The sequence below is a fragment of the Triturus cristatus genome, chromosome 3_1, assembly GCF_964204655.1.
Source record: "Triturus cristatus chromosome 3_1, aTriCri1.1, whole genome shotgun sequence".
NCBI lineage: Eukaryota > Metazoa > Chordata > Amphibia > Caudata > Salamandridae > Triturus > Triturus cristatus.
The window spans coordinates 390,567,662-390,593,107 of NC_140583.1; the positions used below are offsets into that span (position 1 = coordinate 390,567,662).

The 25,446-nt window shown below is 43.4% G+C and overlaps 1 protein-coding gene across 1 annotated transcript in view; it reads left to right on the forward strand.

The window, feature by feature from the left end:
- Nucleotides 1-1,473: 1,473 nt before the first annotated feature.
- ARPP19 (cAMP regulated phosphoprotein 19) overlaps nucleotides 1,474-25,446 on the forward strand; it is a 37,291-nt gene continuing 13,318 nt past the window's right edge. The window contains exons 1-2 of the mRNA XM_085644170.1: nucleotides 1,474-1,652; nucleotides 20,354-20,476. Of these exons, the coding sequence (XP_085500296.1) occupies nucleotides 1,593-1,652; nucleotides 20,354-20,476 (183 nt within the window). The 5' untranslated portion in view covers nucleotides 1,474-1,592. The remainder of the gene's footprint in view (nucleotides 1,653-20,353; nucleotides 20,477-25,446) is intronic.

Below are 25,446 nucleotides of genomic sequence, written 5' to 3' on the forward strand. Positions count from 1 at the left end.
TCCGCCCTGGGTGGCTTCTGTTCCAGTCCTGGAATGGCTCCTGCAGTGAGGGTGAAGTTATTGATGGGCCTCTTCTCAAAAAGGCTCAGCTCAAAATTAATATGAAAAGGTGAGTGAGTGAGTAAGTGAAGGGATGGGTGGATGGCTGGATGAATTAGTGAAAGGGTGAATGGATGAACAAAAGATTGAATAAATGGATAATGAGAGAGGATGGATGGATTGAGTGAGTGGAAGGATGGATGAGAGAAAAGGTAAATAGCTGGATGTATGGGTGGAAGGGTAGGTGGATGGGTAAAACGGTGGATGGATGAGTGAAAGGATGGATGAGTGAAAAGGTGGATGAGTGAGTGAGTGGGTGGATGGATGAGTGAAATGATGGATGGATTGATGAATTGATAAGTGCAAGGGTGAATGGATGGACGGATGAGTGAAAGGGTGAATGGATGGACGGATGAGTGAAAGTGTGGATGTAAGGATGGGTGAGTGAAAGGGAGGGTAGGTAGACAAAAGGATGAATAGATGAGTGAAGGAGTGAAAGGCTAAATGGATGAGAGAAAGGATGGATGAGTGATAGGGTCAATGGATGGATTCATGAGTGGATGAGTAGATGGATGGGTGGGTGGATGGATGGAAGGAAGGATGGCTAAGTGAAAAGATCGATGGAGAGAGAAGGGGAGGATGGATGGATGACAAAGGGTGGAAGGATGAGTGACTGGGTGGATGGATGAGTAAGTGAAAGGATGGCTGGATGGGTGAAAGGGTAAATGGCTGGATGGATGAGTGAATGGATGGATGGGTAGAAGAGTGGATGGATGAGTGTACAGATGAATAGGTTGAAAGGGTGGATGGATGGATAACGGATGGATGAGTGAAATGATAGATGGAAGGATACATGATAGATAGGTTTGCAAATGGTTAAATATGTTTGGATATGGCTGGGCTTACTTATATACTATTGCGCGACCTCCTCTGATGTGTCTGTAAAACTTACCTATTGTCCTGAAGTTTTGTCCTGAATTTTGACCTCCTGTCCTGAATTTGTGTCCTGAATTTTGACCCTTTGTCCTAAATTTTTACACTCACCGTCCTGAATTTGCACAAATGCCAGTTGGTCACCCTACCTTCTCCCTGGCCAACCGTAGCCAAGAATACCGGTTACCAGGACGAACAACTGACCGATGGAATGTAGTTTTCCAAAGATAAACAAAGTGAACATTTCTCGTGCTATGCGCGAGGTATAGGATTTTACATAACCATTTAAAGAAACACAACACATCTGGGCACAAGGGAATGACTCCCCAGGAAACCTACGTTCATGACAATCAGTCGCTTTCAATTTCAGCTCAACGTGCTCCCCTTAGACATGGCAGCATACGTAGCACAGAAGGCAATCATCAGCCAATGACAGTCTCTTCCGGATCGGAGCGGTCCTTGTGACACGGTGGGGGAGACGTTGCGACTACTCTGTACGCCTTTACGTCATACGCAATAAGACCGCCGGAGTAGGCGGTGCTTTATGTGGACGAGGAGGCTGAGGGTGGTGTGTTTCTTGACTGTGCCCGTGTTACTGACTCGTGTCCTGTGTAGGGGCCATGTCCGCGCAGTACGAGCCGCCTCGAGCCTTCCAAGATAACATCACCGATGAGCAAAAGGTGAGCGTCGGGATCCTCCTTACCATGCAGCTTTCGGTGGCTGCACTGCGCTTCGTTCTGTACTCCATAGTCCACTCTGATGATAGGGCTTCCGTTCTCTGTGGTATCCAGTCCTGATGGCGCTGTGCTTGCTTTCTCCCTGCGTGAGAAGTACTATTTAGAACTATTTCAAATGTGTTTTTGACGTTGTATATGTTAGGCCTTGCGCTCCTCGAGCCGCTCCGCCGGCTTTCAGCTCGTGGCTGTACCTCCTGCTGTTGGGCGGCCGGATCGAGCTCACCGGGGCGGATCCCAGTAAAGCTTGTTATATGTTCCTGTGACTGTGCTGCTGCTTTAAGTCGTGGGCCAAAACCTCTGGTACCCGTAAAAGCAATGGCGGGCATCGCCTGGTGTTGGGCCTTCGACGTCAGTGGAGGCCTCGCTCACCTCCGCTGTCATCAACGGCTCGAGCCCCGGGTAATAGTACCACCCTCAAGCAGGCCTCTGTCAGTTCTGGATGTGGAGCTTTTAGAAGCGAAGTGCCTGTAACTGCTTATTCTCGGCCGCGGTGCGGGTGTTTGGTTTTTTTCGTGTTACGTAGACTGGTGTTGGGGGGGGGGGGGGGGTTGTCTGAGTTAGGCCCATATTCTTTCAGTGAGAGGTGTAGATTTTGATACCCGTGGTAAATCTGTTGATTCGCATAAGTGGTTGAAGCTTTGTTACCACCTGCAATTCTCATATTTGTCCCATTGCACGCAGAGTTGTCACCGATGGTTAACCCTTATTATTCGCCAACCATGTTTTAGAGTGCTTGTAGTCACTTATTTTATACAAACCTTGACGTGTCAGGCTATTCACTGTACTGTATGATGACGTTCCTTTACCCTGCTCCTTCTCATACTGCCTCTTTTCCTCTCGTGGTATGTCGTTAGAACGCTTTGGCATTCGGGTTGTGACATATCGTTATTGGATGAGGCTCCGAGCACATCTACCCGCTTAGTCTTGTTCTTGAAATATAAAAATAAAATTCAACTTTTTGGTGCTCTCCACACCAACAAATGTTATAGAGCAGCAATTGCAGTTAGCCATGCATTGCAAGAAGGGATTTCATTTAGCAGAAGTGAAACGGTGTGCAGAAGGATGAAAGGAGTAGGGAGACCACAAGCAACTTCCATCAAAGCTGGACGACGCAGATGTTGAAGGACAGCTTTTCTTGATCGTCTCTCTAGTTCAGGGCTCTCCAACCTTTTCTGTAGTGAGAGCTACTTCTGCTCATGCAAAGTTTTCCTTGAGCTACTAGCAAATTTTATACCTGTAAAATAGTGACTACACTGTGACCACCCAAAGCAAGATTTTCAGTAGTTACCACCCAAGTATACCAAGTGCGGTTACCAGCAGAAATGCTGTAATAAAGTTCTTCAATATTAAATGCCTCCCCTTGACTTATAAAGTAACATTCAAATCTTGACATGCCCAGTGGCACAAAGGACATAAGCACAGCAGTACGTCTCCCCAGCTCAGCTTGAATTATCATTCACCAGTTTCTGAAAATGCACATTTTTATATCTAATACTACTTTCCACTGTGGGCAAACAAACTCAATTTTCCAGAAGAAACCCAATTTTTGAAAACTAAAACTGCCTTTAAAATATCAGTTTTCAGTTTTTGAGAAATGCACAGTCGCAAAACATCAGCTTGTCATTATCATCATGTGCAAATGCCTCATATGTACAGACTACTTTGAATTCCCAGGTATTAGTCATATGCCATGGATGCTTACCATTGTTATAGGAAACAATGGTCCTGGACTTCTTTAAAGCTACAGTTCAGTTATGAAAAACATTCATTAGTCAAAGGGCATCCGGTACATATAGAATTAGCATTGTATCATTAATGTACCACCATTTTCTTTACAATGCACACAAGTATAACCTCAAAAGGCACAAAATATCGCTCCAATAGTGACTGTTTTATTACTTAGTTACTTTTATAACAGATCATTATATTCAATGCTCCAAGTACAGAAAGAGTTTGCTCCAAGTGGAGTGTGAAAAAGGAAAGTGCTTGTGAGGTAGGACAGGTATAAAGGAGGGGAAATCCAAAAGGCAAATTCAATAACCAATCAATTGCACATTCTGGTATCCTTAGTAAAACTGGTCGTGGTTCATGGTGGCACCAGTTTTACAGATGGGCCTGTCCATTATGGATTTACAAATATTCATTTCATGATTTTCTGATTACGCACAGAACATTTATCTGTGAAAAGGCAGGCTGGGATGATATCCGGTACAGGCCCACTGGGGGAAGAGTGTCGACGTTTCGATCAAAGTGCAATGAGGGTAATTTATATCCTCTGCAGGTGGTTCTTCCTCAGGACGGGGGGGCAACCTTGGGTGAGGTACAGTCAGGATACAGCCCCTGAGGAAGATCTGCCTGCAGAGGATATAAATTACCCTCATTGCACCAGGGTCAAAACGTCGACATTAAATGACATTCATTTCACAAAAACCAAACCATTTTTTTTTTACTTTACATTAATATGAAACACATAGTACAGAGATCTTATTAGCTCTGGTTCCCTAATTTCTAGAACTCTTTTAGTCTAAAAACTAACCACAAACATTTGAGCTGGCGTTACAACCCCCATTTTAAAAAAATCATTTTGCAAGGGCAAAATTCAAATAGTGTACCAATAGGGCTCAATATGTTCATCCTTAGTTACAACATATATATTTGTATGATGAGCCTCCTTCATAGACGCTTGCAAAACACACTTGTTTGGAAAAACAGTTCACGCGTTTAGAACCCTATTTTGTATCTCAGAGCCTTGCACCCAACACCCTCTTACTCATTAGTCTGTGCCCGATATGAGATAAAACCCTGGCATTAAATGAACATCTCACAAGCTCCCTTCTGTAGATAGTATTTCACCCTTGGATCCTGATGACTGGTGCCAAGAGGAAAGCAGTGATGAAGCGTGCCATCTTTTATGGGCTCACAAGCTCCCTGTGCTGTTAACAGTGAGTCCCGAACACGTTTGAGTTATTACAAGTCCTTCAACAATGAGAAGTCATGGGGGTGATACTTTTATCAGGGACTGGATGAGACATGCTACAGCTTGTAGGATGCCCAAAAGGGATGCCAGTGTAGAGTCTGGGAGACCACTGGGTAAGGCATTACCACTATCAGATGCAAGAGTATGAGGGCTTAAACAGTTCTGAAGTCACTTTCCACACAAGTTTCTCTCTGTTTAGAAGAGCTACCTGGTTCGAAGCGGTCAACCACCCTCTGTGTTCCTTGAGGGTGAGATTGGTGTAAAGGGTGAATACAATTGACTTGGCATTTGGTGGAATATGAGGTTCCAAGCCATCACACTTTGGCATTGAGTCATGTTTGTACTGTACCTTGTTTCTTCTTGGCAAATAACAGGAATTGTCTTTTGGGTTGCATTGCCATCTCTTTTATGCCATATTCTGTGTGTGTGTGTATGTATATATATATATATATATATATATATATTCACTGAAAAAACCATAGGTTTCACACATGTTATAGTTAGCTGGACATTTTACTGATAAAAAACCAATGAAATTCCCCCGTTATAGTTACTGTAGGCAACTATAACTCACGCGACCGCAATCCTCTGCTGATGCTAATACTGTATTTAGACACTTATTTGCCCATATCTTCTTCCATTAAATTTTAGCTATACATATATTACAAATATTTTTTTTTCATAAAGACACATATGTCATCAGCAGAGGATTACGGTCGCGTGAGTTATAGTTGCCTACAGTAACTATAACGGGGGAATTTTATTGGTTTTTATCACATGTGTGAAACCTATGGTTTTTTCAGTGAATTAGCAAGGTTTTTTAAATGCTATTTCCTAACTATAACGTGTGTGAAACCTATGGTTTTTTCAGTGAATTTGTACGTTTTTTTAAATGCTAAGTTACTTTACGCCATTTGTGGCGTGCGCGCCCACTTAACGCAGTTCGTTCCGTGCACGGTTTTTATCAACTTTAATAAGCCCTGTACATTTGGTGGCCTTCGGCCACCAAAAGCACAGGGGGTGAGGTCAATGTGGATAGTGTTTTTTTTATTTCGATTTTATAATTTCATGTTGCCAAAATTACGTTTTTTTTCTCTATTAATAAGCCCTGCACATTTGGTGGCCTGCGGCCACCAAAAGCACAGGGGGTGGGGTAAGTGTGGATAGTGTTTTTTTTATTTTTATTTTTTTACCGTAAGCGTACGGTAAGCGTACGGTAAGCGTACCCCGCGAAATTGCCGAAAAAAAAATAAAACCGTTTTTGCTCTTGGGGGATGTTTGGGGACTCCCTCAACATGACTATGTGGGAGGGAGTTGTCAAAACAGCCCCGTAACATGTTTTTGGCCATCATGTTTGATAAACAACACTCAGTGCGAGAGACAAAATGGCGGACGCCGCTTCCTGGTTTCGGCCGATTCGAATGTTTACTAAGATCTAAGAGCCAATCAGAATCGCGCACGCCACCGTAAGCTTACGGTAAGCGTACGGTAAGCGTACCGTAAGCGGGCTCAGATATATATATTGATTTAAAGGCTATTTTCTCAGAATCTACTGAACAGATTTACACCAAACCTACAAAAGGCACTTCCTTGACCTAGGGACTACCTCTCTGCCAAATTTCTAGTAATTCTGTTCAGCCGTTCGGGCTGTAGCTCGTTCTAAAGGTCCTATGGAAAAATGCATGGGAAAAACGCGTTTTGGGACCCCCCTTTTATCTCAGCCCCCGCTTGACGAATCCCCCCCGAGACTTTCAGGGTAGGAGCGGAGCGTAGCGCCCCACCTATTTTGAGAAATTCGCGAGGATTCGTCGACCGGCGCCAAAGTTATTCAAAATAGAATGTTGAGGTTTTCCTATGGAAACGTGGTCCTAACTATAACTACCTACTGGCGACCGCCAGTAGGTAATATATATATATATATATATATATATATATATATATATATATATATATATATATATATATATATATATATATATATATATATATATATATATATATATATATATATATATATATATATATATATTTTTTTTTTATTTTATTTTTTTTCGTCGATTGTGCTACTTAAGAGTACAGCTGTATCAACATACCTCCTGAATAGTCATTTTTATTACCGTAGCTCAATATTGTTCCTGGTATAGCTCTCATCTATGAATAGTTGGGGGACCAAAGTACTCTCCAGGTGTGCCTTTTTAGTCGCCATTTGTCTCGTAGCAAACATGAGAAACGTTTTTGGGCATTTGGTTGGCGCATTAGCTGCTGCTGTGTCAATTTGTATGAAGTGAGTCTGTTTAGTCCTTATCTGCTGGACATAATCATCTTAATGAGTGACGTGAATTGTTTTATTTTTGATGCTTGCTGTTTGCTACTAGCTTTTGAAAGAGTTTTGGAATCTCTCCCTGTTGAAAATTGTGTAGCTTCAAGTCATTGCAAAAGGACGTTAGCCGGTCATGTTCCCTGAGCGTTAGCGTGATGTGATTTAACTTCATTGGGTCGATGATGTGATATGTTGCCAGCTCACATCAAAGGGCTTACTGGGCTAGCAAGATATGACTGGGAGGCTGCTGAGCAAGGGTTTGTCTAAGTCTGGGTAGGAGAGGACCAGGGCTTCCGCAGTTAATCTGAAAAAAGTTTCTTTTTTTGAGAAAAAAGTGTTTTTTACTCTTTCATGAAGGGAGTGCAGGTTTCATGCTGTTATGGTTTCTTGGTGATGTTCTGTGAAGGTGAGGTCCCGACAGGTCTGCAATAAACGTGGCCTGCCACACCCAAATCGAACACGTGTTTTTTGTTTCAACTTTTTTCCTTCCTTGAAGTTTTGTCAAATCTGCCAAAGTTATTCAGAAAACAAAAAAATATTTTCAGTGGCAAGTCTGAACAAACGATAACTAAAGAAGTGAATTGCTGGCTCTAAAATATAACCTATTAAAATAATTCTTAGACCCAAGTAAGCATCAGTTGAATTGAAACAGAAAAACGTCCCTTGGTGTTTTTTATCCAATAACTAAATTCTGATGCAAAAATAACACCATGTTCCATCATGTAGCTTTCCAGGCACTAAATTCATGCCAGCCCTTGTGCTATTAGTGGAGTAGGACCCTGGTCTCATTTAATTTTCAGGAGTCGCAGTATCATTCTTTGTTCTGCGTAGCTTTTACTCTGACTATTCAGCTACTGTGCATTGAGCACTTAGTACACAAATTAGCATTGACAAAGCCAATAATGGTCTTGAAGATCCGATCTTGAATATAGTATTAAGAAATCAAAATGGTCATGGGAGGGAAATGCTTAGGCTGCATCCCACTCGTCATTTTCGTGCAGGACCAAGACTGATTTGCTTTTGGTCAGTATCTCTCTGAGTAATTACCAGTGGCTGACATTAATTGAAGCATTCCACCCATCACCTTTTTGTTTTCTTCTTTATGATTTCCTAAGTACAACTGTATGAGTCTTTTTATAATGAAATTTTTATTGTATCAATTAACAAATTGTTACAAAAAGTTTCCTATAAAATATCCACAAAACTTGCTTGCCACAGTAACCATCATTAACTGCTACAAATTTTATGTACTACATCCGCTAAAACAAATCCTGTAAATGCAGCTCATAGATAATAAAAACGCTAAAACCCATAGATCAATTGTGAAAAGAGAGAAAGTGGGTACGTACATTTAAAAAACAAGGGATTTTCCCCTGTGTGGAAACTTCACGAATCAGGCAAAATCCTATAGGATTTCCAGATAAAGAGGCGTTCAAGGCAGACCTATTTTGTGACATAAGATGCAATAAGATGCAGCATCCATAAATCATGTCATAACAAGCAAATCCAAGTCTGGGAATACCCAAAGTGCAGTCTTGAAGTTCTAATGTGCATTACTTAAACGTTCTTTAATTTAGTGTGCAAATTTGGCGAACCTAGCCAGTTCCAACGGGATCTCCAGGCTGAACAAAAGTTTCATAGCATCATTGTAATTGCGCGTCCCATATTTTAAAGACAATGGCCTCAGTAAAGTGCGACGTGCATGTATTAAGCAGTGGCATATGCAGGCCAAATGAACCAGAGATACCTCATACTGGTGACATAGTCTGCAGGTGGTGATCGCCTGTAGGGATTTCCAGCGCCTGTTAATAACTTTTATCGGCAATGCCATAAGCCTCCGTGTTAACATTTGCTATAAAATGATCTTGTTTAACGCAGCTTTGAGATATGGTTGCCTTAACCGATCTTCATAGGAGCTTGCAAGTATTCCAATGTTACTTTTGAAACAATTCAATTCCTTCATGTCTTCTTCCCTGTATGAGTCTATGCGCTCTCTGAATAGGAATCTAGCTATATTGCAATGATGAGCCCTGCAGCAGGCCAAAACTGATCTGGGGTTGATTGTGTTCCCAGCTACATGGGGACCTGGTTTGACAGTTCAGCTAGGCTGTTCAGTTAGAGCAGAAGCAAGACTGATTTCCATATGGCCGGTCTTTGCTAGAGTAGCATAGTAGCCAAAAAAACAAGCATTGGTATACGCAAAAGGTTTTGCGTAAGTGATAAGCTGTTTTTTTGTTGTAGCTTGGTGAACAGTTGTGCAATATAAGCTACCAAACCTCCATTAAAATGTTACGGGTTGCTTATTGAGAAAAGCAATATATTGTGCTGTCACTGGTGGTACTATAAAGAGGTGAGTATCGGCCCATTTAAAACTCTGGCTATGTCTGGACCTATGCAAATGGTATTTCCACTAAACTCGCAAGGTATCGGGCGTTTTATATTTAAACCCTGAGTTACAGAAATTTGTACAGATCTTTTACTGTTATTTCGTTATTTAGCACCACGATAAGCAAGCTTGTAATGGGCAAGCACACAAACCAATAAAGTAAGGGCGGATGCTAGCCCCTTTTAAGATTTATACTAAATACAATAAATATCAAAAGCACAGCGCAATCGCTGTGCAGGTGAAACCCTAATATGATGGGATGGTATGTGGCTTAAAGTACTTACAAGTGGCTGAGATGAATTCACACATTCTACCCAGCACCTTGCGCTTAATTCATGCAATCTACCAGTTACCATTTTAGTTCTTGAAAATAGCATAAAATATTTTAAATTTTGTATGTTCTTGCTGCGGCCGAGTGCCTTACGCTTGGGGTAGTATTATCTTCCAATGTGAAATAAGTAACGTGGAGTAGTTGGTTCCTGTATACGTGTTTTTGTGTATTTTCCCCCCCCCTTTTTTTTTTTTTTTTTTTTTTTTTTTTGTTACAGGATTTTTTATAAACATACAAGACATACAAAAACATTTGTCTGTCGGGTTCGTCGCCCTTGAGTTACGAGGTATAAGGGTACCTTTTGGTCGACTCCTCCATTGCTAGCTAGATTCATTTAGTGAAAAGAGAGGTCTTAAAGTGGGAGTGTATAGGTCAGGTTGGAATAAGTCGAGGAGGAGGATAGGATAGAAGCACGACAGTATACCTTTCTCAAGCATAGGTAGTCCTTTTGTTCTAGTCTTTGCCATGGCTCCTGATTGGAGCTGTTTCTTACGGTGGGTCATAAGGGACTAGCGCCTTGTTTAGCGCTTCCCATAGGCCTCTGGATGTCGCCTTCCACGGGGTGTATTTCATTTCTAGGTTGTCTGCTCCCCTAAGGTGGATGAGCCAGTTCTTGTATGATGTTTTTGAGGAGTCTTTCCAGTTAGTAAGCACCATTTTGATCGCCGCTGTCAGGAGTAGGTCCAGAAGTTCTCTCTCTCCCCCTGTGGGGAGGTCTGTTCGAATGAACACTGATGAGTGAGCCAAAGTTCCTTGTAATCTTGCACTTAAAAACATGGTCTATAAAGTCCATCACCTTATCCCAGAAGTTCTTGAGCCTTGGGCATTGGAAGACCAGGTGTTCCAAATCCCCCCCTCCCCATGTCGCAATTCCAGCATATTGGGTTATCTCTGAGCCCTCGTGTATGTAGCCGGGCTGGAGTCCAGAAAGTTTTTTTGTAGCAGCCATAGTTTGGTTTGGGCGAGAACTGATGAAATGAAATCACGTTTTGCCGATGCCCATATCCTTTTCCAGTCCTGTTCTTTTAGTGGGGGTTGTATGTGTGTGTCCCAGTATCCCTTTGTTTTATTAAGTTTGGACTTGAGAGGGCGTAGTGTTTTGTATATTTTTGATGCTTGGTGGCCTAGTTTGTTTATGTTCGTTACGTATTGGAAGATCGAGGACGTGGTGTCTATTATTTTTGATTTTGTTATGGCTGTCTTTCTCTTCAAAAACCTATACATATCTAGGTCTTCTAGCTGATGGATTGACTTCAATTCAGAGAATGTGATTGGTGTTGCTCCCTTTTCTAGTTGATGCGGGTGCGAGATGCCTTTCTCTATCCATTCGTTGAATCTAAGGGTTTTCCCTCTGAATTTAAGGTTGTTGCCTCCCCCCTCCTTCCCCCCCCCCCCCCCTATTGCTTCTGATTTCGAGCCTTTGATGCAGACATCCATTTTGTTAAGTTTTAAAAGCGCTATTTTGGTATTTCTCAGTATAGGGTTGTTCGCGTGTGGGTATGAGTTTTAGTAGGGCTGGTGGGTTCAGGTTGTTCAGAATGGCCTTTTCTGCTTGTAACCACACCAGTGTGTATTCCTGTGTTTGGTGTACCCACTGTGTGCCCTGTCTGGCAATGAAAGCGAGTTGGAAGAGCTTGAAATCCGCTAGATTCACCCATCCTTGTGTATTTGGTAGTCTTAGTTTTTTTTATGCTTATCCTTGCTTTCTTATCTCTCCACAGAAATTTGGTACACAATTTATCCACCTTTTGGTGGAAGTCATCTGTTAGGAAGATGGGGATCATCCCCGATAGGTAATCTACCAGGGCTGTGATCATCATTTTTAGTTTTTCGATTCGTCCCCACCACGTCATGAATTTTGGTGACCAGTCCTCTAGTTGTTTTGTTTATCTTTATCAGTAGAAGTTTCTCATTGTGTCGTATTGTGGTTAGTAGGTCGCTACCAAATAGTATACCTAAGTATTTGATATGGTTTGTCTGCCAGGTCAGCCCTGAGTATCCCAGGACTTCTCTGGAACAGAAGATATTCAGTGGATTGCACTCAGATTTGTCATTATTAAGCTTGTACCCTGAGTGTTCTTTTATCGTGGCCATTAGCGCTTTTATTGATGCTTGGGGTTGCTCAGTCATTATCAGAATATAGTCTGCATAGGCGGCCAGTTTTATTTTCAATCCTTTAAAGTTTATCCCCTTTATGTTTTCATTTAAATTTATGTCCCTATTTAGAGGTTCTAGAGCCAGGAGGAAGAGTGACGGTGAGCGTGGGCACCCTTATCTGGTCCCTTGTTGTAGCGTGAATTTGTCAGAAAGTGAACAGTTTATCGTGATGTGGGCCGTGGGGGTCTGGTATAGGGCCATTGTCATTCTGACAAAGTCGTCTCCTAAGTTGAAACTGTACATGCATTGTTCTAGGAAAGCCCACGAGACTTTATCGAAGGCCTTCTCTGCATCCAATGCTATGTCCACTGCTGGTGTCTGGCTCTCTGAGACTTGTTCTAGTACATGACAGAATAGCCATGTGTTGTCGCTGGCCATTCGGTTCCGCATGAATCCCACTTGGGTGTTACTTACTATTTTTGGTAGGATCTTGTTCAGGCTGGCTGCCAGGATTTTGGCATTTATTTTTAGAAGTCTGCATTGATAAGTGAAATTGGCCTATAGTTCCCCGGATGTTGGTGGTCTTTACCTTCTTTCGGTATGACTATTATTGTCGCCTCTGTCATAGACAGTGGGACAACCCCGGACGATGCTGTTTGGTTTAAACCTTTTTCAAGCTTGGAGTTAGTTGGGGTAGGAAGGCTTTGTAGAAATCGGCTGTGAAGCCATCTGGGCCCGGGGCCTTATTTTTTTTTTTTTTTTAGTTATTTAACTGCCAGTTCTATTTCTGTGTGGCTGATTTCTTGTCCTAGTTTTGCGGTGTCAGCTTGATCTAGTTTTGGGAGTTCCATCCTTTCTAGGAGTTTTTTTGCAGATCTCCTTGTCGAGTGTCTTTTGACTCCTATAGAGGTCTGCATAGAAGTCTTTGAATGTCTTGAGTATCTCCTTGTGTGTGTTTTGTTATGTCGGTCTGTGATTGAGATCGCTACCTGGTTACGTTTGTGCTTCGGGTATGATGCCAACATTTCCCCTGCTCTATTAGACTCGCAGAGGTTGAGAGCCTTGCATTTGTCGAACCACAGTCCCGCTCTCTCGCTTATGTTTTTTTTATATGAGTTCTTCTGTTGTGTTAGGGTATAGTGTGTTTGTTGTCCTGATTTTGTATATGCTCGAGTTCTAACTTTTTTATATTCTTCTCTAGCTGTGTCAGCTGTAGATTCGCTTTCTTGTTTATTCTTGCCTTAATGCTTATTAGTTTCCCTCTAATGGTTGCCTTTAGTGCCTCCCATAGGGCATTAATGCTGACCTCTCTATTGCCGTTGTAGGTTATATAGTCCTCTATGGCTTCCTCAATTTCCTTTTTGTTGCCAGGATCTCTGGTGTCGCTCCTAAAGCGCCATCTTTTAGGGATTGCTCCGTTGTGTGTGCCACTTAGTTTTAGGCTAATGGCTGAATGATCAGAGACTAGCCTTCGTTCGATAGTAGACTCTTCAATCATGTGTGTGTGGCTTCCTGAGATTTGGATATAATCTATCATCATGTATGACTTGTGAGGGTTGGAGTAAAAGGTGTAGTCTCTTTCGGCTGGGTGTTTTAACCTCCATGCGTCTTAGAGATTGAATTTAGAGCATATATTTAGTAGTGCTGCGTGGGAGTTGTTGTATTTGCACGGGGATTGCCTATCTGTTAGAGGGGGGTTGCGGTAAGTTGAAATCCCCTGCAACGACAATGATTTCGTCTTGTGGCAAGAAGGTATGATCTATGTTGGGGCCGTATGTGTTCACTATGTGCAGTTTTCTTCCCCTCTGGAGAGGCTTGTTACTAGCAGTCTGCCCTCGTGTGTGTCTATTGTTAGCCTCGAACCCCCCCCCCCAGATACTAGGGTCAGCACCCCCCTCCTCTTTTTATCTGCAGGTGAGTTCGCACTCTGCGCTATCCATTTGACTCTGGTTAGTTTGGTGTCTTCCTCATCTAGTTTCGTTTCCTGAAGCAGGACTATATCACTCTTGGTCTTTGTTAGGTAGTTTAGTATTTTCTTGCGTTTAATGGGGTGGTTTAGGCCCTTAACATTGAGTGATGTTATTTTAAGGTCTGTAGTTAGTGAGATTTTTGCTACCAGCCATTTGTATTTCTAAGGCACGGCCATTCTGTATACTCAAGCCTCCAGGCACCCCGGGGGTGCTCGTGTCTCTGGCCCTGGTTTCTCCTTTCTAGAACTATTCGGACTAGTACGTTGGAATTCGTTCGAGTATGTAGAGTTTGAGAAAAGGAAATAATGAAAAAGTCTGGAGATTGAGTTCTGCATCCGGTGGCACAGACAGTAACTAGTGTCAGCGTACGTAAGTGGCTCCTATACAGAGCCCCTCGTGTCTCTTCTTGAGTGTAGCATTGGCTGTTCGGAGCTGCAAAGTGTCACCTGTCGCTGTGCAGGAGTACTGCTAAAGTCTTTCTGGATACAGTCTGACACTTGAAAGGTGAGGAATCAGCTGTTAGTCTCTGGCAGAAAGGCAATACCGAAGGTAAGTAACTTGTTCTACTGTTTCAGCTTAAAGTATCAGCAAAATGTGATCTTTAGTAAGCTTTCATTCGATACAAGATTCAGTAGTTATGACCTTCAAATCTACAGCTCATTATGGTGTAATCTTTAATGCAACCAGTAAAACAAATCCCCAATAACTAATTTCCACATGCCCCACCCATACATAGCTAATTAAAACATTTTGGATAAAAAAAATAGTATAAGAAGTCTCCAGGGCAACGCCCCATCTCGTTGTGAATGCTCATGCCTTCAAAACCTCCTCCAATTTATATGTACATGCTTCAAACGCGCCTCTTCAGCTCTCGCCCATTCAGATATGTCCCTAAGCCAGTCCCAATTTCTCAAGGGTTAGGCCAGTTTTTTTTGTTTTGTTGCTATGCAGTGTTTTGCCAGCAGTAGGCTCGGCAAAATAAATTTACTGCTAAGTTTAGTAGCAGAAGAAGGGATCAAACCCAGCAGTCTCATCGTGGGCTGTACCATCCAGCTGGTGGCTGTATTAAGGGTCTCCACCTCTGCGTGCCAGTAGGATGTCGGTGATAGACAAGACCACACCACGTGAAGAAAGTTTGCCGGCATGCCCCTGCACCGGGTACAGCTGTTAGTGTATTGCGTGTATGGTTTTGGGGAAAGATGTGTCTGGTGCACGTAGTTATACTGTATCAGTTAAAATCTAGCACTGGAGCTAACAGTCCTGACCCCTCTCATGCACCCGTTCCCTGTCTTTTGTAGTCATGGGCTCCTCTAGCACTCCCACTTTGTGTGAAATATGAAGTAATTTCAAAATATTTGGGAATCTCCTAGAGAGGGTGCCCTGTAGGGCGAATAGGCACGGTAGAAAGCATGACAATTTTAATTTTGGCAACTCCCCCAATCAAGGACTGGGGGGGGGGGGGGTGAATCTCTCCAGACCATAATGCAGCTCGTAACCCATGGATCACTCTACTGATGTAAGATCTAAGAACATCTGTTCTATGTGGACCTGTCTGATGCCCAAGTACCTCATTCCATCCAACTTGCATGGGGACCTCTCCTACGGCAGCACCCCGAACAGGAGCACAGCAGGCTGGACCAGCTTGGATTTCGCTTGGTTAGCGCGGAGTCCTGATATTTCCCCAAACTCACGCTGCATTCAGGCGTATTGGTGCAGAATACTCTGGCTGCTCCAGATATATCAGAGCGTCCTCATTGTACAGGGAGACCACGTGCATAGCTCCCCCCCCCCCCCCCTGCTGTAATCAGCCAAGGACCCAACGTCCTGTGTAACTTCTCCACCATAGGCTCCATTGCAAGCGCAAACAGGGGGTGGCGACAATGGACACCCTTGTCTAGTTCCCCCCTATGTAGGCGAAAGCCTTCCGAGACTTCTCCTCCCTCCCTTCCGCACCGTGGCACGCGGGTCAGTATAGAGTAGTCTGCCCATTGTATACACTTGGGACCCAAGCCCGCTTTCTGCAGTACCTGCCAGCGGTAGGTTCAATCCAAGGAGTCCAGCCTCTTGCAGATTATGGAGGATACTTCGAAATTAAACCAGATTGGTCTGTGTGTGAATTGGGGTCGCAAGACTGGGAGAAGATGTGCTGCTAGTATGCCACTAAGGCGCTTTACATACATGTTAGTAGTGTGGTCTATATGCAGAGGCCTCGTTGGTTCCTTGCCTGATTTTTGCACCATCACAATTAGTGGGTTACACAGTGTTTTGAAGACTCATTTGGAGGGCCTCCCAGTAGACCTACAGCAATCTATATGCTACAGTGTCCGCACAGTTGTTGGAAATACTCCTTAGACAGATCATTGCTCCCTAGGTATTCTTGCAGTTCTTTGCCTTTTTAATCGCCGAGAGAATGGCAATTCTCAGATTACCATGCATAGAGAATCAGGATTTCATTAAAGACACAAAGGCGAACATTATGCATATCATCTTTTATTTGCCACTCCTGAGCAGCTCCTTTAAAGAACTTCCACCACAACAATCCAGAACTGGAACAACTAAAACACCAATAAATGTCTCCTGCACAGAATCTTCATCCTCTGTCTGTGTAGACAGCCTTCCTTCGTCTCCTGTTTCCCATTCCATATAACAGATATGTATGTTACTCTGAAAATAAACATACACTATCAATCAAAACCATAATAAAATACTGATCAAAAACCTGAATGTAAAAAGCAAAACCTGAACAAGTAACATAACTCCATTCTTTAATTGTTTATTGAAATTAACCTTGCATGTCTAAACATTATTATACACTTATTTTAAATATACTTAATTAAAAAAAATCCCATCAAGGGTGAGGCGGGAGGGATAATGTTGGCCTCCATCTCTTTAATGAAATCCTGATTTCCTATGCATGTTAATCTGCGAATCGCTGTTTCATTACAAGAACGGAGGCTACCATTATGCATGTTGAAAGCCTTTTAATACCACCTCAGACATATGCTCTACTGGTCTAAAAAAATTATGTCTTGCAAATGTATCCACATTTGACCAATCTGCAGCTTTCAAAATATTCTCCAAGCTTCCGCCATATAAACAAGACTTACTCGCCACTGTACCCCTAATAGAATGTGCTTAGAATTTTTCCATATTAACACCAGCTTGACTAATCACTCATCTCACCCATCTGTACTTACCGCTCTAAAAGGTTAACAAATTAAATGAACATTTAATGTTCACCATCTCCTGTTTTCCGTAACTCTATACTCGTACTCTCTCAAACAGTTCACCTCACAACGTCTTACATTCTTCATACCTAGGGTAAAACACAGAAGACGACATAGTCTTAGTCCTTTTATGTATCTCAAATACACCATCTGCAATAAAATGTCTATTAATCTCTAAACCTTTCACATCAGACACTCTTCTACATGAAATCAAACATGAGTGTCGCTAGTTTAATAGAAATATTCTTATTACTCAAATATCTATTTGAAGGCAGTCGCAAAACAATTTTAAAATCAAATTCACGTCCCACATAACATCATAACGAGCCTTGGGAGCCCTCTTCAATCTCATGCTCTTTAAAACTCTACAAACCAAAACATTACTGCCAACAGATTTTCCACCTACCATATCTTGACCTTTACCTTGCTAGGGTGTCCAACCAATCTCTGGCCTCCACCCTGGGTGAAAAACAGCACCTTCCCACCATGTAGGACTTGTAGCTTTTCTGGAAATATCAGACTGTATTTTAAATTGATTACCTTTGTGCGTTTCTTGACTAATGGGAACGTTTTCCGTTGATCCTGTACTTTTTGCATATAATCCGGGAAAACTGTGAAGGGCCCTGCATCCAGAAATATTGAAGTATGGTGTCCCTGTCCTGGAAATTGAACAGGCGGGCGGTTATGGCCCTTGGCCGGGCTTCAGTAGAGGAAGCCAGAGCCCTGTGAGCCTCTTCAATCATAAAAAAACTTGGATAGTCTTTTGGGGAGCAGGTATTGACAATCCAGTCCTCTAAGAACAGTTCCGCTGACTGCCACTCTGAGATTTGTTGGGTTCCCGGAGAAGGTAGATTCTTTCCTTGCGACCACCTCTCAGAGTATTCTAACCATTTGTCCAGCCAGGCTGTCTGCTTTTAAATCGCGCAGGGTATGGACCTCTCGTTGCAGGTTGTCCATGTTCCCCTCATGGTGGTAACCCGGTTAGCCTCCTTCCGCAGACGCACGTGAAGTAGATTGATCTCATTTGGCATTCTATTTTTGTGACCAGTTCATCCCGGGAGGCTTATATCACTGCCATCAGATCTGCGAATGACTGGGCTGATGCAATGCCCCCCCCCCCCCCCTCCCACCAGCCCCCTTCTTTCCACCAGGCCTTTTGTTGCTTCCTCCCTGGCCATACCTTCAGGGTGGATAGTGTCTGTATAGTTAATGTTTTTGTTTGTGCGGACTTGGCTTTCTTATCCTTCCCCATGTTGTCGATCAGCCCAGCCACAGTCTGATAGCGGGTCATCAGCACTGCCCATGTAGGCTGGATCCTCCTCAGGAGCTCACCGGGTCTAGTAAACTAGGCCCTCCACCTACAGGCTCGTAAACTTGGGTGGCATCACGTGTCTACTAGAGGTTGAATCGCCACTAGTCTCTAATAGCCAAGGGGTGGGATGCCTCCTTAAGCTCCAGTATTTTGTGCTTGTTTAGAGAACAGCAAATTGGGGCTCAACAAGTCATCCACCTCATCTGACACAGCAATTTGTCTGCATGCGCCACATTGTCACTGGACCTTCCAGCTGGGTCTCGCCTCACTCCTGAGTCCAGTGTTTTGCCCACCTTATTTCACAAGATGTCGAGACGATCCAGTTGCACGCTGTGCCACTCGTGTCCATCCGAGGCCAGCGCCTTGACTACGCCTCTCTGGATATTCTTGCAGTGTTCTCATTGTCTTGGGCCGTATTGAAAGCGAGACCGAGAGAAAGCCCACCCACTATCAGGCAGTGAACCCTTGGTTGCCTCCGTCAGGCCCCGGCCATCGCGCTCACTGTTAGTCTTTATTGTGGCTGTTCCGATGTCTTGCATATCTGTCAGGAGGAGTGCCGTAATCGTGCCTCCATTCTCGGCTCAATGCCCCAGTGGCTGGTGCGGTCTGGCCCTCGACTCACGGCTCCTTCGCCTCAGGATCTGGGTGCAGGAGAGGCACAGCGCACCAGTTTTCGGTTTGAACAGGTTGGTCTGCCGCGTTGTTCGCTGCGTCTTACGGCAAACTCCTCACCCCGGCTGCTGCCTGCTATCCCTGCATATGGTAATCTCTGGCCTGCCTCAGCTGTGCTGCCTTTCCCCTTCATCCAAGGATTATGGTCTCGTAGAGGCCCCGGTCCTTGATGTTTATCACAGCGCTGAACTTGTGATCCAACCTCATCTGTGACAAAGCGTCACACATCAATAAGACAACCTAAACGGCGACTAAAAAAACTCAAAATGAATGTGGAGTAATGAGGCTATCGCCTCGGTATCCAAAAACTCACCACTGTCAGATGGCATCTGACAGATGAAAACAAGACACACGCCGGTCCTTGATGCCCCGTGCAGCCAGGCCATCACTCTGCAGTACGGCTCCGTAGGTCATTTAAAGCGGCCCCTGGGTTTAAAACATGGCCCAAGCAATTTGAACAGTGTTTGGATACGTGGGAGACAAAGACTGCTCCAGCTTTATGCAAGATTTTGAAGTTGCCGGTGACGGGTCCTTAAGGAGGGCCTGGTAGGTCGTCTTACTTGCCCACCCTCCCAGTGTATTTAGATACTTGTAATGTTTCTAAACAAGCTTTTCTATTTCTTTTTTCATGTTTCTCTCATTGCATGTAAGCAACCTCTTGATGCATTATCCTGGCTTCTGAATTTAGGTTTTGACCGGTCTCTAGGTAATCAACATCTGAGGCTTCTGACGAAAGGTAAAGCCATGAATTGAAAAAATCAATTTCAAGACTTTGTTGTGAAAGACTGTGTGCGTGTGACGTCACTGGAGCCCGATTCCCAAATTCTAATAAATGCAGAAACCTGCTTACTTCATAACCACACCTTCTCCATGTTGTCTGTTTCGGGCATTCTGGTTTGCTGCCTTGGGTATGCTTGCAGTCAGGTTTTTTTTCTGTGTCGTTCAAAGCCGAACAACCACTGAAATGCTGTGCTTACTCGGAAGAAAGGTGAATGTGTCTGTTCATGTGGATGACTTAATTGAACAGAGATATCGACTTTAATTTACGGAAGAAAAGACTGGTTGCAAGTATGGAAGTACTCTGGATCCACGACTGAATAACTGTAATGTGTAAGCTGCTTTTTCTGAGCACAATTGCGCCTCCGCTACGTAAAGAAAAGGTACTTGTGTAGCTCTATTACCTTACATGCCTCCTGAAAATACTCGTCTTTCTCAGTAGCCTTAATAAACGGTGTATGCAGTGACTGATGAATATCTTAACTGTGCAATGAAATGTATTAAAAATGTGTCTTGAATTTAACATTTTTAAATAAAGGTGGTATCTAGATGTATTAAAATATATATATTTTCAGGAAATGGATGATAAGGTCATCAGTCCAGAAAAGGTGGAAGAAGCAAAGTTGAAAGCAAGGTATCCTCATTTGGGACCAAAGCCCGGAGGATCTGATTTCTTGAGAAAACGACTTCAGAAAGGAGTGAGTGTTAATAAAGCTCCACATGGGTTAATTTGTGTTTTTTTTTTTTTTTTTGCAATGAAAGACTCTGAAATGTACCGGTGAGTCTTATTTTATCTATCTTTGTAAAAAAGCTACATTTCACTAATTAAATAAAATGTGCAAGTCCCAACTGCTAAACCAACATCCGCTTCCCCTTTCCGATAGAACTAAGATGCCAAAACTAGGTATCCATAAAGTGATATCTTTCATGGTGAGAAGCCAGGTTCAGTTCAGGCCAAAACAACTGTGTATTATAACTCCTTGGGTTGACAAAGACAAAACGGTAATAATCATTGCCTGTACTTAATGAGAGCACTCATTCAAGAAAAGGCAGTGAAAATATACGTTCAATACTAGTTTTCCTTCACTGATGCATATATTTATCAACATACAGTATCGCTACTTATGCATTGTATCCCACAACACTATTCCCAAGAGATATTTCTCATCCCAAAATATATTTGAAAAATTACCCAGCTGAAGATTTTTACCTTCCAGTTGTGATTTGACTAATCTAAATCATGTAACTTGACGAAACTGGTCTCAATAATGCTCACTTTTAAAATGAGCATTGCAGGAAAGGTAGTTAATAAGGCATGATTTTGACAGTCCTCTTAGTAGCAGGATGATCTGGGGTGAAGTATCAGTCAACCTAGAGACAGTATCTTAATCATCCCTCTCCATAGTCACACCACTCATAGAAGAGATGGGTGTAGTCCTTGGTTTGTAGATACCACGATGAACATGGATGCATGTGTTTTTCTCTTTTTGTGAGAGTTAAATTATTTAGAAGTTGAAAATAATAGTTTACTTGCCAATCAATGTAAAAGCCAAGAGATTGGCCGCATAGGGAACGATGGTGAAGTTGCAATCTTTTTAATGAAATAAATTTCACATTGCGGCCTGACAAACCAATGATTGTTCTGGGTTTAATCTTGCGATAGTAACGGTAAGGACTGATCTCCAGTTGGCAGCTTTGTAAATCTGTCTAATTCAAACTTTTCTTATGAAAGCATAGTATGTGCCACGATAAGTTAAGCTATGACTGGACGTAGGCGAATATCTATGGGTAGCGCCATAATTAATGAAGAGTTATCACTTCCTAGTCCTTCTACTGATTGTCGCAGTACGTTTTCACATGTTGGCTCTTAAGAGATTTCTGCCTGAGAGGAAGTATTTCAGAAGAATGTCCAAAGGAAGATTTAGATTAAAACCAGAATTTCCCCTGAGGACAGGAATTAAATGATTGGCGGAAGTTTTTCAAGCACTGAATCATTGTTGGTCTGTCCTTTTTAGTTTGTTTCCTTTGCTGGAAGATAGGCCTCTGTGGATGGGACTAGTACTGCTTCAGCCGATATGGAGTTTTGCCTGGATTGGGCCAAAAGCCTCTCCCTATAGATCCTCCCTTTTATTTAGATTGACTGTTTGGTCATTCACCTTTATATCTCCACATCAGCTCACATTGCCTTCATCTAAGGACCTGTAAAATGCTAATCAATATCTTGTTTAGTAGTTAACATTGGACCAATTGTGCAGATATCAGTGGGTAGATGAGATCACCACATTCTTCCACTAATCCTTCACAGCACTTCACACCATGATTTTTGTGTTTCAAATGTTGTGCCTCTTGAACAGATATTTATACATTTCAATGCCGAATCTTGAGTTCGATTTTTCAAATTAAGTAGAGTTGTTGAATGTACGACACTTGACAAATTTTCAGAGACTTTATATGCTTTGTTTCTAATTAAATCTGTGCGTCATGCTTTTCATGGCAAACTAATAGAGGAGGAAGGATACTTTTGAACAGGTTAGATAATTAGAGAATCTGGTGTAGGACTTTGACATGCAGGGGCGTGGCGAGGTGCTGAGGCAAGCAGAGACGAGGTTCCGTGTCCTGAGTCCTAGATCTCTGTGACTGCTTTCCCCCTGCGAGTCGCTTGGCAGCCAGGTTGTCGCACCAGGGCCGGACCGGAGCAGGCAGTGAGGAAAGGAGGTCCCCTGACGATCGCGTAATCTGCACCCGGCGTATAGTGCGGCCGACATTAGCGGGCAGCTACAGTAATTGTGTGCCCCTGGCGGTTTTGCGGAGGAGGCCCAACTAGGTTGGTCGCAGCCTGCAAAACCTGCCTTGTGTGCCCCCCTGCCTCACCCTCATCTCTCTTCCTCCTCTCCTGCAGTCATATGCACATACAAACACAGCACACCAGGCCCCACCAGCCTAACCCTCAACGTCCCTCCCTGCAATAGCGCATTAAGCATAATAGTACACAGGGGTGGGGGGGGTGCGGAAGGGTGACCGCTGGTCAGAGTTCAAGGGCCTAAGGGTATTCAGGAAAAAACGAGAGGACAAGGGACTCGTCAACTAAGGTATAAAGGAAAATATAGAAGAAAAACAGAACCGCCCTTGCTCTCTGTTAATCCTCTCCCTCAGTTCGGCCAGTTTTCCCAAAGGGTGCTGCAGCATCTGACGAGGCTGGTTCCAGACAAGGTTCCTGTAAGCATCCACGTTTCAAGCCGCACCCGGGATTGGGCCAAAATACACCCACCCCGAGATCAGGGAAAGCCAGAGGCACAAACAAAAGTGCAAGGAAGGCCCAAGAGGGGGCTCACAGGCACAGAACTCGCCAACAAATCGCCTGGGTCAGAGTCTGCGACCCACCCAGACATAGAGTAAGCCAAAGACTGCAAGCCATCTACAACAAATGTGCAAGCATGCAGGACAACAAATGTGCAAGCATGCAGGACTCAGTCGGAGACCACCCCAGACATTGTCAAAGAAGGAGAGCCAACCAGAATTACTGCGCACGGCACTGGGGCCAAAGCCAGCAAGTGGGCACTGATTACAGACTTAATGAAAGTCTGTCGCAGGCTTTCGCCAGAGAGCCATAAGGACCACAAGGACGCCAAGCAAGACAGCAACAAAATAGATATTCAAAGTGAAGGCACCACAGCAGTTGCAACAACAAACCAAGATATTCATCGTACGGAACAAAAGATCCTTCTATCCCCCTCCAGAGAAGACTCCAGCATGCAACTAGCCAATCGGGACATACCAATATTCAAAGACTTGAATCCACTCACCACCTCCCAAGGGCACCACCTTCAGCTCGTAGAGGCTCTAGTCCACACCCAGCCAGACTCCAGCTGGGATTTACTAACCAGCCAAGCGACCCACTCAGTCCAACAGCAACCCCAAACTTCAACCCTAAAAACCAAGGACGATTCAGTGCACTGGCAAGACATCTCAAGCCTATTTGCGCCATTCTACTTTTCCCTTTTCACTGGCAGCCCCAGAACCAATTGAACAACTAGGGTCTGCTACAGCCTGCGCACAAGATTGCCATTCCTTTGCCATATCACCTGAACCATTTAAAACTACACCGCAAATGGACCAGGAATCCCCACAACAAAAACCAAGTGGGCGCCTGCTTGATAAAGTTAAAGAGCCCAAGCCAGCTCTGGTGCCTGTAGCCCATGACTTATGCAAAAATGAACAACCAAGAAAGGTCAAGGACCAATTCTTGATGAAAGTACCAACTTGCTCTCCAACCACCTCCTTATGGCCCCACCTGTTAAACACCATGGAAACTATTGGAACCGCTATGACATACCACACTGACAAGCTAGACACCCAAGTCGAGCTATTAAACATCCTAGCCATCCATGTTCAGGGGATAGAACAAAAGTTGCATGTTCTCAACACCATGATAGCGAAAGTACAACAACATCGAGACACTATATACCAAATGTGTCACTGTTCCCAAATAATCAACAAACTTGCAACTATAATGACAGTCCAGGCAAGTGCATACCCCCTCCCCCACCCCCTCCCGACAGGCATGGAGGTCAAATCAGCCACAAACCCTCAAAGCACCCAACAAAACAGTGCACAACATCAATCCAACTTAGTCCTACAAAATCGAGAGTCCATCGAAGCAACACCAGAGATCTCGAGCGACCGAGACAAAATACAACAAACTGATAGGCACAGCACATGCCATGAAAAGATAGAACTCGTCCCACAATTCATCTCGAGGGGTGCTCACGACCTATTGAATAGAAGCGCAATACTAAGATTACTAGAAGCCCTCCCATCCCTGAGCCATATCAAATCTAGTGATCCGTAAAGAATCTAGTTCAAATCCAATTCAAACCGAACCGGCCCCGAAATCACGTTAGCAACTTGGACACACACCACTCCTTCACAGAACAGATCTTGCGGCACAGGGAGTCCTTCACAAAATGGGGAATTTAGCTAAATAAGCTAGATCGCCCCTCTATCCAAGCCCGTTACAACAGCCCAATCAAACACAGGGTGTTTTTAAAAGGAGCAAAAGGTCCTGACTACTTTTAGCTTAATAAAATATGGCCAACCAACAAGGCAAATCATGATCACAACCACATTTCGAAGGAGCCAACCTCTAGGATAACCAGCAGACAAAAGACCTACACATGAATTATGAAGCTACATGAATTAAAACACGCAAGGACTCCACAAAAGTTAAGGGCTGTAAGATCTGCTCATGGAACGTGAACGGCTTGGGTTCAAAACTCAAAGATGCTGACTTTGCAGAGTTTATCCTACAGTACAACATATTTCTACTTCACGTAACTTAGCAGACCATAAACTCTCCAATCGCAGGCTACAACGAATAGCTCAATCCAGCCCTTTAAGACACACAAGAGAAAAAGTTGGTCTATCGACCTTCATCTCGACAAATACCCCTTGGAAAGATGAAGTAATCGACCTCGACTCTCCCTGGATTCAATGCATCAAACTCTCGATTTGTTTGCTAATTTTGAACATATCTATCCAGCCCACAAGCAAAAGGGACCTAGAATTCAGCAACTGATCGCTGCACTTAACTCTAAATCTTATCTATCCACATGCCAACATAATATTGCCCAGTATGTCAATTTAAACTTATTGCAAAGTCAAGAAAAAA